Genomic DNA, 16980 nt, shown 5'->3' with positions numbered 1-16980 from the left:
TAGTAGTGGTTGAATGGAATGATGGTGGTGTTGTTGAATTTTTTTCATCCAATTTTTTGAACTTGCTTTTTCGACTTGCGTTAACTTGTGCTATACACGATGAACAACCTTTCAAAAATTGATGAGATTTATCCAACAACAAGCAACACTTTTTAAAATACAACATGATTCTAATACTATGACACACAATGGTGTACACCATTTGACTACTACTATACGAGCATTTCATCATAATCATCCACACCTTCCTCTCCAAGAGTTCCTCCATAATATTCATTCAACATGGTTCCGTCACCTTGAAGGTCGTCACCACCAACGCCATCACCAACACCATTATATTCATGATATTCTTCTTCATCTTGTCTCGAAGAAGGTTGTTCATTCATGACCACTCCCATAATTCCAATACCCTTCTTTTTTCGTTTACTAGTTTCATATTCATCGTCTTGATCGTAACTCTCATCTTGTTCATTTTGAGAATTTCTTAATTTCACAACTTGTAATCCAATTTCACTTTCCTTAATATTTCGTTTCTTCTTTTCAGCTCGAATTCGATTCAATAGAGGTGGTAGAAAATCTAAACTCGATGCATTCTTGAGAAAATCATGTTGTAATAATTCTTCCACACTGGCTCTCTTTTGAGGATCTTTTTCGAGACATTTCGAAAGAAATTCATGAAAGACATCACTCCATTCAGAGGAAGAGGTAAATGTTGGAGGAGGTTGAGATCGAATTAAAAACAAGGCACGAATAGGAGTATGTTCCATGAGAGGAACAGTTCCATTGGCCAATTCCAAGATTAATATTCCCAAAGACCACACATCGGTCTTTTCATTGTATTCAGCGCCTGAGACGACTTCTGGAGACATCCAATACGGAGTACCTACGACAGAACGTCTTCGTCCAGTATTCTCAGCACAGAATCCATAGTCTGCTAATTTAATTTTACCGTCACGTGTAATGAGAACGTTATCGGATTTGATATCTCTGTTTTTTAAATGACCAATGATTAGGAATATGATGGATTTCACAAAAAATGACCGACCCAAATCATTCATCAAACCAATATATAATGATCGATGTGACACCATCCATACGTCAGATTAGAATATCATAATCATGATTAATACCATAATCATGATTAATACCGTATGAGTAACACCATTAAAAAAAATACATCAGAACACAATGATGGTCCACAACAAATTAATAATTATTACAACAAGACCATGATTAAATTGACTCACACTTACCTGTGAATGACACCATATTTCGTGTGAAGAAGATGCAAACACTTAAGAATGGGTATTAAAATGGCAGCAATTTCACTTTCTAAAAATCGATGATGTATCACATTATTATCTCCAATTAAATCTGTTAACTTTCCTCCAGAGACATATTCCATAGTGACCCATAATTCGTCATGACTTTTTTCTTTATATTCCAACATGGTGTCCATATCAATGGTTGTTGTAATGCCATTTGAAGAATTAGGAGAAACAGCTGAATTGGTTTGTTGTTGAGATGAATTTTGTTCTTGTTGTTGTTGTAATTTTCTTCTTTTAGAATCAGATAAATATCTTCCAATATGTTCATGAACTTGACAATTCACAGTCGAATAAGTTCCAAAATATTGAACCATCAATGTCTTGTCGAGTGTGGCATCATAGTCAAATATAGAAGAATAGGATTTACAAGCGTGTTTCATCATGAAAATTTCATTCTCAATCATGTCAAAGTTTGTATTCTTTGAAGTTGTCAGTGGCATGACTTTGATGGCTACTTTTTTACCACTTGGAACATGAATGGCTTTGTAAACATCTGCAGTACTTCCTGTACCAATCTTTTTCATTTTAGTAAAGAGACGAAATGGATTCTCGTGACTTATTAAATCAATGAGAAGTTTGTCTTTTTTGAATTTTGATACATTGGCTGACAAGGTTGTTGCGGTTGAAGACGTGTCAGTATTTCCAACTTCAACATAATAACCAGCTTCTGTTCTTTTCACATTTGTGAAATTCATTACAAATTGTCCACTACTATTCACATGATGATCCATTGTTGCACTCTGTTCGGAAGGTGTCGATACTGTTTTCGCCGAGTTGGTTTTTGTGAAAATTTTAGCAAAGAAACCCTGAGAGGCTGATTTGGAATGTTCATGTTGACTCAAAGATGGTGGTTGAGAAGTTGACGAGTTTGGTGTCGATTGATTCAAACTACTATTACTACCCAAAGTACTTGTCACGACCATCATGGATGGACTCTCCGGATTGGAATTGGTTCCATTATTGCCATTCCCAGTATTATTATTATGGACAGCCACATCCATGTGTGGAGAGGTGGGAGGTGGTTGTTGTTTGTTCTTTCCCATAAAACTACCCGATAATGAATTTCCACTACCACTACCTCCTCTCAATTTACTAAAAAACGAAGAGGAAGAAGGAGAGGCCAATGAGTTGTTGTTGTTGTTTGTTGTTGTTATGGTTGTAGTAGTAGTCGTAGTATTAGTATTAGTAGTAGTATTCTTATGATGATGGTGGTGGTCACTCATGGAAAGAGAAGGTGAACCACTACTGTTGTTCGAAGGTGTTGTGGTGGTCACTACCGAACTCGTATTGAGAGCAGGTGGAATGGAATCAATAGATTTGGATGATGACAAGGAAGGAGAGGAATCTCCTCCTCCTCCTCCATTCGTATTAGGATGAAAAGGAGAACCTGATGATGTTAGTTGTGGATGATGGTCCAATTCCGCTGAAAAAGTTTCTCCATTCAAACCGCTCGAGTGTGAACCATTAGTAGTAGTATTATTATTATTATTATTATTATTGTTATTATTGACATCATCCACTGTGAAATGAATTCCTTGAAGACTTGACAAATCCCAATCTTTGGGAACACCACTCAAACCAAATTCGCGATCAAAATCGACATGATGTTCGAGACGAACGTTGAAGGGAGCTGAGATTTCAATTTGTTGAGAAGAACTCGTGGTGCTACTACTGCTGGGTGATGCGGTCGATTTGTTGTTGGACTTGTTGCCACGACGGAACAGACCTTTCATTTTTTTTGTTAACCATGACAGTTGATGGAATTATCATGAAGAAGAAATTTGTTGTTTGTGATTAGACCTAGTGCTATGTCTCTGGGAGGGATTAACATGGGTTGTTCATTGTGCTCTCGGTCGACTGAGAGCTTCGACAATTACGCCCTTTCGTTCAAGATATTAGAAATTTGAATTTCTTGACAACATTAAAAAAAATGCCCTCATCAGGAATCGATTCCACATCCGAAGAATTTCCCACGAGTCGGAACAACAATGGTCCCACAACACTCACATCCACACCAATATTTCAAAATGATAGTACTACACAGGAAAATGAAGCCAAATTATTACAACAATTAAAATCAGTATTAACCGATACCAATCAACCCACAACATTTACTAAAAACGATACAAAATTACAACAACTTCAACAACAACTGGAAGAGTGTTCCAAAAAAGCACACTCATTTCTGTACACGACATTATCTGTGGCGGGTGCTGTTCCCTTGACTGTATTATTTAAAACTATGAAACCATTATATATTTTTCCTTTGATTGGAGGAGCTGCAGATTTTTGGATTACTACTCAAAAGTGTGCAAAGGAGAGAACAGAGTTCGATCGACACATGCTGAAAAGAAGAAGATATGAATTAATATCTGAAAAGAAGAGATTGGAAATGGAAAGAAATGCTTTATTGGATGAATTAAAACGAATGAATGAAGGAAAATAATAATTATTATTCATGACTACAAGTTTTTGTTTGGCAATTTTTAGAATTTTCGATTTTTGGTCATTCAATTTGGAAATTTATAGATTCACCTGCAATATCGACAGAGCTATTACCAAGTAGAAACAAAATATTATTACAAGTACATTGGGCACCCAGCTCGAGAACAAAAAAATAAACAGACAAGATGAAGGTGTTTGTCAACATTCCGAAAAACAATGAAATTTACTGGGCATACAAGCGACCACAAGTGACCATTAAAATTCAGTCGAATGGTAATGGTGTTAAAACAGTGCTCACAAACATGTCAGAGATTGCCTCCGCATTGAACATTCCCGATCAAGGTAAATAGAAATTCAGTTATGAATAATTTTGGGTTTCATGCACTGGATGTAAAAGTGGTGATGAAATATTTAGGAATGAAAATTGGTGCGTGTAGTGGCATCAAGAAAAATCAATCCTTTCTGACAGGAAGATACACGGTAGAAATGATCGAAGATGTTTTGGAACAATTGATTGCAGAGTTTCTCCTATGTTCAAGGTGTGGAATTGCAGAAATTAACTTTTACAAACAACTAGTTCGTCCTTCACTTCCTGTTAGAGAACCAATTTTGAGACAATGTTTAGCATGTGGGCACTATAATTCATCCATTTCACATGACTCGAAAATGTTTTCAATCTTGATGAAATGCGATAACAATCACCAATGGATGAAAGTTAAAGTATCACCAAAAGCAAGATCTTTGAAGTACATGTTTGACAATTTAAGAGACGCAATTCTGCCATCTGAAGACAGTTGTTGCGGAGATGGTGTTAAATGCATTCCTTCGTTGAGTGATATTTCTATAGTACTGAATTAGTCTTCACTTGAAATGAGTCAAAGAAAATGTCGAGAACAATTGAAAATGAGAGATTTGAGATCGCCTTCGAGGTTTATACCTTACTAATAGATACACACTTGTAGTAGTTCCAAAACTTGGAATCTATTTCAATCAATATATTCCAAAGGATGTTCAAGTTGCTTCAAGCTATAAGTGGACACTTATAACTTGAAGCAACTTGAGCTGCTTACGTTTTAGTCTTGAAAGGAGCTTTGTTCTGAGCTAGATTGGCAACATATGCTTCAAGCAAATAGAAATACCGTTTCTCACACTTTTCCTTCCAATGAGGTTTCAGAGGAAGACTCACAGTCAACGCTTTCTGAAAGTGTGGAAGGAGAGCAATTAATTTCCTCTGAAATCTTTGTTGTAGAAGACAACGATGTTGTTGATTGTTTTTGTTCTAGTAAATGGAATGGCAATGTACCATCGTTGTCATCTTGTACAGACTCTTCTGCAGTATCTATTGACGCCAACTTGGCCCGTTCCAATTTAGTTTCTCGATATCGAGCTCCAATCACAACAAACACTCCAACCAAAATGAAAGCTGCTCCAACTAACACGAGAGGAGATGGTATTTCTTTAAAATAGAACACTCCAACTGTGGTTGCAACCAAAGGAGAGACAGTCGAATATATAGATACAATGGTGGGAGCAGTTAGTTTTGAAGCATAAGATGTAATGACAAATTGAAGGCTACCATAAGGAATTGCTGCGTAAAGAACTCCCAATATAGACATTGTATCTACTTTCCTTAATGAAAATGAGGGGAAAGCATACGAGGCACAAAGGAATGATGTGACTAACCCAAAGAAGAACGACCAAAATGTGACAGTCGTAGGTGGTGTCCCAGCAATAAGCAAACTCCTCTGAAATATTAAATAAATAGCATAACTAAAGGTATTGCCCAACAAACAAAGTAGGCCTAATAAAAACGAGAAATTAATTCCTTTGGTTGCATCATGTAAAAGGATGTAGTAGTAAGGAAGTCTTTCAAGTGGCGATGAATTGGAATTGGTATCGGGCTCAAGTTGTTGAGTAGGGGATGCACTCTTGCTTAATGCCGAAACTAGCAGCATTGACATTGCTGAGTGTATTGTGTGTTCATCACGTGTTTGTTGTCAATGAATATAACGTAAGTATAGTATTAAGATTTTTCTGAAATATGTTTCAAAATCTACCTACGTACCTCCACCTACAGCAATAAGAACTCCAATAAATTTGAGAAAGGACTTGGTTTCTTTTCCCATCATCATGGATAAGGAACAAACAATGACTGGTACCACCGGTTGAATAACACCTGTGATGGTGGAATTGGTTAAATAGAGTCCAGCAACAAATAAGACTTGATTCAGAACCACCAAAGTTCCACAAAAAGCAAGCTGCTTTGCCTTCTTTGCATCAGGTATTCTTCTAATGATATAAGACATGAATAAGGACTTTTCATCATAAAAGACGCTATAAATCCACCCCAAATAGCGGCTTGCATAAATATTTGTGTGCTTGATTCTGAATCTTCGTGCTCGTTTCACGATGTACTTTTCACTCCTGAAAGTATAGTGTCTATCCACGAGGAGCATCATTGGAAATAAGGACAACACAATAATACAACATCGTACAAAGGCAAATATTAGAGGGTGCCAAAGTTTCATCGAGTAAGGTGTTACAATCAAGAAGACTGAAAACATGGCCAAGTTACACCAAATCAAGACATGAGCGAGTACGTTGGACTTGAAGCAATCCCAATTTAGGAATGATGCTTCGTTTCTTTGCTCGATTTCTTCAGCTGTAGTTTCGCCCAATTTCAAAGAATCTTGAATTTCAGCCATTTCAATTAATTCTGAATTGATGGCGAATTCTTCTTTATGATCTGAGCCAATATGTTCTTGTTGATGATGATCCTCTACATGTGAAGATGACTTGCCGGAATAATATTCGAAAGTAGGTCTTGGTTCGTTCGGAGCCACGTTCATGGTTGATAAAAACTAAATAGGTGTGGCGTTCTGCTGAATCATCAGGAAATTACTGAATGTAAATCAGTAATGGAGGTGTTTATCGTGAAGCGTTAGAGAATGATGATGTTGATTATAACGAATGAGCTTATTGTTTTTTCATCAAGTGGCTATTGATGTTGTGTTTCAAAAAAGCACCTACAAATGCTTTCATGCAAGTATTGTTCCAAATTGATTGCTTTACAACTTCAAACTGTTGATAATTCAATGGTATGCAACTCCGAGTGAAGAAACGAATTCATGACACCTCGGTGGTTTCTTTGGAATTGTTGTGCGGCTTTTTTTCTGGTGAGGACAAAAGAAAAATCCTTTTTAGTATCCTTGAGCTGGTGATTTGTGTTCTTTTTAGCAACATTCATATACTTGCTCGTGTTACAACTGTGTAATGTAAAATTGAAAGAGAAAATTTTAGTCCTCTCAAGCAAAGAAAAGTTACATGTGAAACATTGGAAACTATTATTGAGGAGTTGGGCAGGGAGACGTATTCGCTTCAAGAAGAACTGGTTGATTTTTTATAACAGATCGAAATGTTAATACAGTTAATATTCTTAATCCAAAGAGTGTTGATGATCATTTGGTGAACGGAAGGCTTGGAATGCTTTGAAAAATTCAAGGTTTAAAATTTACAACCTTGTAAATTCCAAATTCTTATTAGAGGTGGAGGATTGTACTCTAGATATTAGTCAAATGTTGAATGAGATGAAAAATCTTAAACAAACGGTTTCAAGCCCTGAGAACACTGTGCTAGTGTTGCAAGAAGAAAATAGAGGCCACAAAATCACTATTTCAAACCTCGAGAACGAAAACAGAAACCTCAAGAACCATCTTTCCAACCTAGAAGATGAAATACAAGATAGCAATGAACTGAACGAGGTTGATTTTGACTATTTAGAAGATAAAACAACAGCGTTACATGCCGTTGTTGTCAAGTTAATGATCAGTTCCTTTGAAGGTGATAGCCGCTTCCTCCAAAATGCAAACCTTGTTCAAGATATTCTGCAACAAGTACCAGACAATGATACAAAGATTGGATAAACAAATTTCATCAAAGGAAAAGGCAGAAGAGATTGCGATTGCTTTTTCGATTCAAAGTAGTCATATCCTACCCTCTTGTAATACATCAGTAGATGATTATACGGAAAGTGTGTTGGATTATTTGAAGAGAGTAATCAACCAGGTTAAAATTTTAATGTAACATCTGAAGTTTTGAAGAATAAACTAAATATGACAAGGGCCTAGAGACAGCCAATACCACTCATCAAGCATTGATCCAGCATTATTTCATCAGCATTGAATTTGTCCCAAGGACACTTTACATAAGGATGCCTTGTTCCGGCCCGAAGAAAACCAACAGCAAAAAGACCATCTCCATAATCAATTATCGTTGAAGACAAACAATTTAACAAACGACAGTCTTTGGTCTGTGGATCCGGTGCCCCTGCGTGGGTTCTGGCTGCGGATTTGTCTAGGCCTTCGACAAGGGCAATCAAAAAATTGTAAATACTCGCTTAAAGTTTATTAATAATCCAAACCTTCTCATGTTTATTATCTTATTCAATACTCGTACTTGCTACACCCAAAAATGGGCTGTGATCTTGCGATTACATTACCTTGATGAGTTTCTTTCATCAAACTATTGAGAGACTATTAAGTTAGAGAGAGTGGCAATTCCATGATGAACAAACCAGACGATAAGAACATGAAATTTCACATTGGCATCAACAAGATGTGGTGAGGGGCGTATGATCAAAGGACTCTCACGAAACTATTATCTCTGTACCTTGAACAACCTTGTGTCTGCTCCTCGATTTTTTGCAGGTGACAAGTTGGAATGGACAGGTGAATTCTAAAACAAAAAAAATGTTGCCCTCTGATGACGAGGAGCATGTCAAGCGTTTGATCAGAATCAGAATTGCTCCATACAACGGCAGAGTGAAAGAATTACAAGGAAGATTGGCAAATCTTTTAATTTCTCAAAGAAATTCTCGTGAATTATCTATTGAACCACTTGTCGTAAATGAATCATCACATGATGAAGCTGTACATGTTCCAACTTCAGCTGCTTCTTCTTCCGAACCATCGCCAAGTATTTCTGAGAATGAGACGATGCAACAGATGTCACATGTCAAAGAGGACAATATTGAGAGCTTGGTTTCCTCTCAAACCAATGACTATTTCGTTAAAGTGATGAATTCAATGCAACCATTCAAGAAGTTGTCGCCAGAAGATGAGAATGATCTATCATCCAACTCTGCCATGCATAAGGAAATCATCAACCAGCTGTCAAATGTTGAAAGAGGTTATAAATTGGTCAAGTATGCACTCAATGCTAATACCAAATTAAGACATGTCATCTTGCTACTTTCTCAAAACATTGTACCTCATTCTTCCACCATGAAACGTTGCATTTACTCTGATGCAAATTATGGATCCTATGTCAATGCAGAAATGGCTTTGATTTTGTTTGTTTATTTATTTGACATGAAAATCTATGATTGGCAAAATCAAAGTGATGTCACCAATTTATTCCGATCATTCAATTCGGTGATTAGATACTCTCCAAATGCTTCTCTTGCCATGTTCTACTTTGAGTTGTTCCAATTTATTGTCAACTCGAATAACTCTTGTGAAAAGAGAACTGAAAGAAACATTCCTGCTGTTGCCTATAACATTGCTTTGTGTTTGAGCGATCATGTGGACTCGAATGATTCTGTTCATACAGATCTGACAGATACCGATACTACTCCCATCAACAAAGAAATGCAAGAGCTTATTGATATTATTGAGTATTATAACAATATGGGTTTCAAGTTTTTCAACAACAGTACGGATGAGAATAGAATGGTGTTTTTTGGTGTCCGTAAGGTGTGCAGAAGAAGAATTTTGGAAATTAGCAATACCAGATCTACTTATCGACTTGAAAATGGTCTATTTGTTTCTGAAGAAGACAATGATGATGACACTGTCAGCGCCGTGACAGGATTATCCTCTACTGAGACATCCTTAATTGAATTGTTATACGACGATTTGGCTTTGAGATCAATGAAGTTGAGAGAAATTGAGGAAATTGAGGTGAAACGTTGTGTCAAACATGGAGATATATTTATGGAGACTGGAAAGAGCAAACAAGATTCCTCAACCTATTACAAGGCATGTGACGGAAATTTAATAGTGTTCTATTCCAGGAAGAGTAAAATTCCAAACATTATGAATGTTTACAGAACATACACGATGGAACAATTGAAGAAAAAACAACAAGATGCAAAATCCCACCTCATTGCTTGTTGTGACACTATATTGACAAGTACAATGTATGGAAATTATATGGATTGTGTTCCAATTATTCAAGACATGTTGAGAATGGATCCAGATGGACTAACGACATTGGAAAAAGAAGCTTTGAAAGAAGTTATTAATGTCATTTTCACAGATACTGTTCCAACCTATGACGAAGCTTTGAAAATTATTGCACTCATGCAACATTTTAAAATATCTTTTTAGCACATTAATGGTTCACGAAGTGTCGAGGGTTTCATAATGTGTTGACAGTGTCTTGGTGATTACCAACTCGTCACGGAAGTTGAAATAAAGTCAATTCTAATTGCTCTCGCTACTTGGACGAATGCAATACAACCTGAATTTTCGCGTTTTGTGCGTTTTTTTGCGTTTTGGTTGTTTTTTGACTTTCCAAGAATTTGATAAGATTTTAGTGAAATCTCAAACAACATCACAAAACATAAGAAATCATCATGAAAACGATGTAATCATCATAAAAGAAGTAAAAAATCAAAATTTATCGAATAGGTGTCACAAATTCGTGTTAAGAGACACAAGAAGGTCCTCAGAGATCACTTTGCTTTTGCTGGCCTTTTGATTGAGTGATGTGGGCTTTATCAGAATTTGTTGCTCGTTCCCTCACAAGATAAGTCTTGTGCGGCTCAACAATACACACATTGAAGAAGAGAGTTGTTCAATACGATCTTAAATTTCTACGAAGTTTCACCGAAAACAAGCAAAACAAATTCCAACATGAGTAAAAAATTCCAGTAAATCAATAGCATGTATCAAGTTGGAAATTGATGTTTCACTCGTGTATGGTGTGGAAATTGATGTTAAACACGTGATTTGCAACGTTTTATTCCTTTTACCCGTTTTTTGAATACTCATTGACGTTCTATTGCATCATCCCAACTTGTTCCTAAAGAGGATCAGTAAGGTTGAATCATTATGCAACTCTCTATTCCAATCTTGAATCATGCAAACATGCATTGTTTGCAACTCTCGCTGTGCAACCTGTAGCAATAAATAAAAAAAGATCACGAAATTGACGTGGCATCTGACAAAGTTCAATCAACGATGGAATTATACAGTGGGCGAGCAGGTGATCATGTCGAAGATAAATATTCGTTTGAAGATGAGGTGTACGAGGACAGTATAGAAGACGACGAAGAAGAGGTACTAAGAAGTCTCATTATAAGCGCTGATGAATTTATGCAACGATGGAATAATATCACTCCTTCGGCCAGCTTCTCAGAGGATACGGAAACAGTTACAATAATGATACCCATCGAAGAGATCTTAGTTAGGCCTACATGATGGTACTCAAAATAAAATTCGTGTTTTACTTTCACAAACACGACCATACAACTATACTTTGTCATGACCATCTATGACGAAGAAATCCACTGCTCCAACTAAGGCGAGCAGCATCAGCATGCAAAAGAAGGAAGTAGGACAGCCCGTTGAAAACTTAGAAACTTCCATGCACAGACCCAATTCGTCCTCTTTCTTCATCCTCATCCATTGACCCAAACCTTCGGTAAAATCATCTGGTCAGGTTCAGTCTTCATCTGCCGTACAACAACAACCAGTCATTTATGTAATGGAATACCAAAAGCTGCACACAAGTGAGAGGCCAAGCGATATTGTGAAACACGAGGAATACTATTGTACTTCTTCATGAGTTCATGGTTTTCATCGAGACCACTCTTCACCAAGTCAAGGACTCTTCCAAACAAGACGAGTACTCCTCCAAACAAGACAAGTACTCCTCAACAACAGAGGAACACTTCTCAAAGAAGGAATCAGAAAGGTTCTGAGGCTCTTGATCTACAAAGAGCTAAAATGCTGGGCCACACAGGAACAATATATATTGACAAGTTCTTGCCCGATCTCCTTACGGATTTCAATATCCGCCCAAACAAGATCGCCTTATTGAAAAAGCATCTCTTGAGAAGATGGAACAACTCTATACATATCTGCTCATCCTCAAGAAATTTGTTGGTAAATTGAGGGCTGCTAATATTACCCATCTCGAAAAGGAGGTGCAATAGGGTGGAGGACCCAACACATTCTTCAAGTCTCTCTCGAATCGAAAGAAGATGTGCTCTCTCGTGAACAATGCAGTGAATCAACAAAAGGATACTTTTGAAAAGAGAGAAAAGGCACGTAAAAGTACCAACACGAGAAGAGCCAAGTTGGTCGAGGAAGGCAAGTGTTCCGAGTGTGGTCATGTCATGGATAATGTTGCATTGACCAGTGCTGATAAGGAGTTCCTTAATGATAAAGATGTTCTCTTGGTCGACCAAGGAAGTTCTTCTGCCAGTTCCAGCAACAGTTCCAGCAACAGTTCCACCAATATTCTCGATTATGGTGATGAGATGGATTCAGAGACCCTGTTCGATGATAATGGTTTCATTCGAACAACCTTTCTTCGTCCCAGACGTCTGACAGTGTTTACGTAAACACAACGAGAGGGAGAGGCAAAAGTATCACAAGGTTAAGGAAGAAGGAGTCATGTGTCCAAGTCATCCATCGGTACCTTTGGAAGTGTGTGATCCAGAATTGGGCACAACAGCTTGTCAGAAATGTTACTCGTTCACATGGGAAAACAATTTGCCTCTTTGAAATGTTGTTCCACACACTCGATGGGACGTCCTCCGCAATGTCTAATAATGATCATTGTATGAAATTTTGCTACACACATTCTCGAGCTTGAGGATAGAGAGCATATTTCCCAAAGTGTGAACGAATATACTCTTGCACTGGAAAGCAGCCACTCGAGTTGTATCAGTGTTTGTGTGCTTGCTGTCATCAAATGGTTAACTTGGAAAAGAATGCGCGACTGGTTTTGAGCAAGGAAGAGATGTGCAATGTGATCCATATCAACGTTTATTGAGTAACATGATCACATGGCATCTTGGCTGAGTGGTCAAAAGCGTTAGACTTAAGATCTAATCCCGTATGGGTTCGTGGGTTCAAACCCCACAGATGCCAAAATCGAATTTTTTATATTTCACAGATGCCAAAATCGAATTTTTTATATTTCACCACAGATGCCAAAATCGAATTTTTATATTTCACAGATGCCAAAATCGAATTTTTTCATTCCCAACCCAGATGCCAAAATCGAATTTGACCAACTTACAAATTATTGTCATTACAGTTATTTCATCATGAAATCATACATAATAAACATTGAAATTTTAATTGCAAATTGCTGATAAGGGGAGGTAACTTATAAGGGAGGGAAGCAATTTCAACTTGAATTCTCTTTCAAATTGTGGAAGCAAGGTTTTTTCAGTTTCAGTATGTTGGAACAATTTAGCAATTTCAATCCAATCGACCTCCAAATCACCATCCAACATACTGAAACACTGTTGTTATTACCATTCCAAAACAGAGCTAGGAATTTTTCTAGATTGACTGGAGTCAAGCCAACACTTAAAAATTCATGAGAAATAAAACAGAACGAAAAACCCCCAGCTGAGAGGATGATGATTTTTGAAGTGGGTTGATAAAAGAACACAATACTCGTGCGTGTGAATGGATTACAAGGAAAGAAATTTTGATGAATTTCAATGTACCAATTATTGGACATTAAATTTGGAGTGCTAAAATCAAGTGTGAAAGAAGAACCCAATATTCGTCCGTGTAAATTCATAACAAGGATAGTTAGAGAACATTAAGGTACCAGTTATTGGACATATATATTTTGGAGTGTTTCCAATTGTTTTGAATCTTTCCAAAGAAATAAAAGTCTTCTTTGCAAAGAATTCAAAGACCAATTTATGAACACACAAAAGAAAATGCCTTCACAACATCAACCAGCGTTCATCACCTCCTTCCACGATGAATCCCGCGACACGAGAAGGCCAACCCGACGACTCGATCTGCCCATCATCAACTCTTTGGAATCATCAATCAATGACCATCCATTACCCATGGTGATCATGACAAATGTGTATCACTCCACAAGGAATTATCAAATTCATTCCATGACTCGACAATTACCCAACACAACGACGACAACGACAACACCATCCTCCACCAAAAACATTCCCAATGATTCATTTCAATTTCGCGAAAAACCCAAGGACATGACCACTTTACAGTTTCAAACTCCTATATCATCCATTCCCGATCCTCTTGGTCGTGTCGTCGCTTTTTCGGAGGACCATCATTCCATGAATCCCAAATCCCATCCAATATTGCATGATTCAGACGCAACCAATCCCATCCAAAACCATTCGACTCACACCTTCATGTCAGGTACTAGTTCCACCAATGACCTTCTTCACCACCCTAATTCAGACCAATCTCCTCCACCACTCCCTCCACCCATTATCTCCTCCTTGTCATCATCCAATGATTCCAATAATATCAACAACCAATCACGTCCAACTTGGAGTCATTGGCTTTCCATGCTCCTTCATCATTTCTTCTCTTTCATGAATACATATTTGATCGTCGACGATCCTGTAACCTTATTGAAACGAATTTTAAAACAACTCATCTTGATTAATCCTTATTTGAGAGCCAATGTTCGACGTGGTATGAGCAGGAATGGAACTAGTAATAGCACTGCCCAAACCACTTCAATCATTTCCTATCATAATCATTCCTTAGCACCTTGGCAATGGAGTGTATAAACATTCATGGATCGTTTTTTTGTACAATAAGGTGTTTCCTCATCCATCCACAACCAGGCACCCAGTCAAGTTTAAAAATTTATCAACAATTGGATCTTACGAATTGAACATATCCATTATTACGAATACCTCAACGTTTAATCCTTCCGTACAAACAACCAATAATTTTATAGTTCACGGGTTGTTTCGTAATAATGAAGAAGATTCGTTATTGTGCACCCAACGGATCTTGGTGTACACACCCAAAAAAAATGTCCAACATTGTTGAAAATCTCAAACAAGCACTCAATCCCAACAAGACCTTCCGTCCCAAACATAAATTCATCAAAGGTTCCTCTCAACACACACTCCACAAATACAAGAAGGAAACTCTCGGAAGTGGTGATCTAACAGCAGCAGTCAAGTTACCCGAAGACGAAAATTTAAATGAATGGTTGGCCATCAACACGGTTGATTTCTATAATACAACAAATTTATTGTATGGTAGTTTGGGTGAATATTGTACAAGAGATACATGTCCTGTCATGTGTGCAGGTGATAAATATGAATATCAATGGATGGATGGTAAGGATTACAAGAAAGCTACCAAAGTATCTGCTCCCGATTATGTTTCCTTGTTGATGGACTGGATTTGTCAACTTGTCAATGATGAGAATGCATTTCCAAGTGATCCAACCAAATTTCCAAAATCCTTCTTGACCATTGTAAAGACTATATTTAAGAGAATGTTTAGAGTCTATGCTCACATGTATTACAATCACTACAAGGATGCCAAACAATTGAACTTGGATAGACATTTAAATACTGCTTTTAAACATTTCATGTGTTTTGTGAACGAATTTGATTTGATTGATAAGAAGGAACTCGAACCACTCAAAGGAGTTATTGCTGATCTGCTTGGCAAGTCATCGGGGGTTGATAGCAGTAGTGTCGATACGAATTTATCGGCCATGGGAGGAGGAAGCGCCTATTCACCATCCTCGGACCAATAAGCAAGCATAAAATGGATGTGTATCAACAACAGCAATACACATCATGTGGATGAGAGAGATTATGTACAGAACTCTTGTGTTAACAATCTTGTTTTAACAATCTACATTTTGAAAATATTATTATTTCATAAATTATTTTTTGATAATCACCCATCATTTTCTTGTCAGTTTTCACTTTTGGCGTCATGCTGAGCTAATCTGAGTCTCAGACCACACTCAGATTAAAATTCAGGTTATCAAGATTAAACAAGTGTGACAAGGTATTATCTTTTCTTGATAGTATCTTGATACATAGGTGCCAAGATAATATTGCCACTTTACTACTCATCATTCACACCAATGATTGACAATGATAATGGTTGAGTCGTTGAGGATTTTTGTAAGGTTGATGTTGGTTCATATGGCTCAAATCTCTTCTTCTTTCTTGCCCATTTAATCGTCAATGTTTGTCCGTTTAACTTGAATTTTCCACCATTCTTTTTACCTAGCTTTTGCATGCATAACTCGGCGTCACCTTGATGAACAAAAGTGATCAAGTAACAATGGTGACTAGGTACATGGCTACACTTTTCAATCAAGTCGCTCAGATCGACAGTACCAACACCTCTTGTATTCTGTCCTGTTGTTGCATAAATGGCGATAAATTCTAGTAGGGTCTTTTCATCAATATAATCCTCTGAAGTTTCAACAACATTGTTATTGACTGAACCAATTTGAATCGTTCTTAAATCAATGAGAGATGACGTGGTTGTGTCAATGGTCACTTCAGATCCTAGTGCTGATGTTAGTCCTAAACTTCCATTGCTGTTGGAAGTGCTGGTATTAGAACTTGCCATTTCATCAAGACCCTCTTCATCTCTCAATTCATTCAAAACATTTCTATTTGCCAATTCATTTCTTAATAAATGTCTATTGGTTCCTCCTTCGCTTAACAATTTTTCAGCCTGTGAAGCAAAATATACATTGGTTACTGAACTTTTTTGTCCACTAAAGGCACTTGCTGTATTGCCTTCCACCGATGATTGATGATCCGTGAGAGAGTATTGTGAATCCCGTACGTAGGCAGGAATATCATAATCTAAATCAACGACTGAGACTTGACATAAATTTTTTGTAATTGCACAAACAGGACATATCACTGTTCGTTGATAATTGACGTCTTTTGGATTTTTTTTCCATGAAAAGGATGTGTATACTTTTCCACATAATTTACATTCAGCTCCGAGAGTGTATCTACGCATTTTTATAAACTTTCCATCTCCTAGACATTCTTTTCGTATGATTGGAAATTCTATGGGTGCACTGGATGACCCTCCCGATGATGATGAAACAAGGGTCGACTTGGAAACTGATGATGCAATCGTTCGGCTCATTTTTTTTAATATTTAATAAAATA

At 37.2% G+C, this 16980-nt stretch overlaps 9 protein-coding genes across 9 annotated transcripts; 6 read left to right on the top strand and 3 right to left on the bottom strand.

Annotated features, from left to right (window-relative positions):
* Nucleotides 1-212: 212 nt before the first annotated feature.
* Nucleotides 213-3061, bottom strand: C9374_013806 (uncharacterized protein; the record flags this gene model as incomplete). The annotated part of the gene is made up of 2 exons (XM_044689723.1): nt 213-987; nt 1254-3061. 2 exons carry the CDS (start codon nt 3059-3061, stop codon nt 213-215), a joined length of 2583 nt encoding a protein of 860 aa, XP_044541714.1.
* A 197-nt stretch (nt 3062-3258) lies between these two features.
* Nucleotides 3259-3774, top strand: C9374_013805 (uncharacterized protein; the record flags this gene model as incomplete). The annotated part of the gene is made up of 1 exon (XM_044689722.1): nt 3259-3774. One exon carries the CDS (start codon nt 3259-3261, stop codon nt 3772-3774), a length of 516 nt encoding a protein of 171 aa, XP_044541713.1.
* A 184-nt stretch (nt 3775-3958) lies between these two features.
* Nucleotides 3959-4631, top strand: C9374_013804 (uncharacterized protein; the record flags this gene model as incomplete). The annotated part of the gene is made up of 2 exons (XM_044689721.1): nt 3959-4115; nt 4171-4631. 2 exons carry the CDS (start codon nt 3959-3961, stop codon nt 4629-4631), a joined length of 618 nt encoding a protein of 205 aa, XP_044541712.1.
* Nucleotides 4632-4918: 287 nt separating this feature from the next.
* Nucleotides 4919-6622, bottom strand: C9374_013803 (uncharacterized protein; the record flags this gene model as incomplete). Its single annotated transcript, XM_044689720.1, has 2 exons — nt 4919-5736; nt 5839-6622. 2 exons carry the CDS (start codon nt 6620-6622, stop codon nt 4919-4921), a joined length of 1602 nt encoding a protein of 533 aa, XP_044541711.1.
* Nucleotides 6623-8521: 1899 nt separating this feature from the next.
* Nucleotides 8522-10162, top strand: C9374_013802 (uncharacterized protein; the record flags this gene model as incomplete). The annotated part of the gene is made up of 1 exon (XM_044689719.1): nt 8522-10162. The coding sequence occupies one exon, from the start codon at nt 8522-8524 to the stop codon at nt 10160-10162; it is 1641 nt and encodes a 546-aa protein (XP_044541710.1).
* A 1880-nt stretch (nt 10163-12042) lies between these two features.
* Nucleotides 12043-12405, top strand: C9374_013801 (uncharacterized protein; the record flags this gene model as incomplete). The annotated part of the gene is made up of 1 exon (XM_044689718.1): nt 12043-12405. The coding sequence occupies one exon, from the start codon at nt 12043-12045 to the stop codon at nt 12403-12405; it is 363 nt and encodes a 120-aa protein (XP_044541709.1).
* Nucleotides 12406-13749: 1344 nt separating this feature from the next.
* Nucleotides 13750-14592, top strand: C9374_013800 (uncharacterized protein; the record flags this gene model as incomplete). Its single annotated transcript, XM_044689717.1, has 1 exon — nt 13750-14592. The coding sequence occupies one exon, from the start codon at nt 13750-13752 to the stop codon at nt 14590-14592; it is 843 nt and encodes a 280-aa protein (XP_044541708.1).
* A 251-nt stretch (nt 14593-14843) lies between these two features.
* Nucleotides 14844-15584, top strand: C9374_013799 (uncharacterized protein; the record flags this gene model as incomplete). The annotated part of the gene is made up of 1 exon (XM_044689716.1): nt 14844-15584. The coding sequence occupies one exon, from the start codon at nt 14844-14846 to the stop codon at nt 15582-15584; it is 741 nt and encodes a 246-aa protein (XP_044541707.1).
* Nucleotides 15585-15904: 320 nt separating this feature from the next.
* C9374_013798 (uncharacterized protein) lies at nt 15905-16957 on the bottom strand (the record flags this gene model as incomplete). Its single annotated transcript, XM_044689715.1, has 1 exon — nt 15905-16957. One exon carries the CDS (start codon nt 16955-16957, stop codon nt 15905-15907), a length of 1053 nt encoding a protein of 350 aa, XP_044541706.1.
* Nucleotides 16958-16980: the final 23 nt, after the last annotated feature.

The sequence above is a fragment of the Naegleria lovaniensis genome (genome assembly GCF_003324165.1).
Source record: "Naegleria lovaniensis strain ATCC 30569 chromosome Unknown tig075, whole genome shotgun sequence".
NCBI lineage: Eukaryota > Heterolobosea > Eutetramitea > Acrasida > Naegleriidae > Naegleria > Naegleria lovaniensis.
This window is presented reverse-complemented; position numbering and strand designations above follow the sequence as displayed.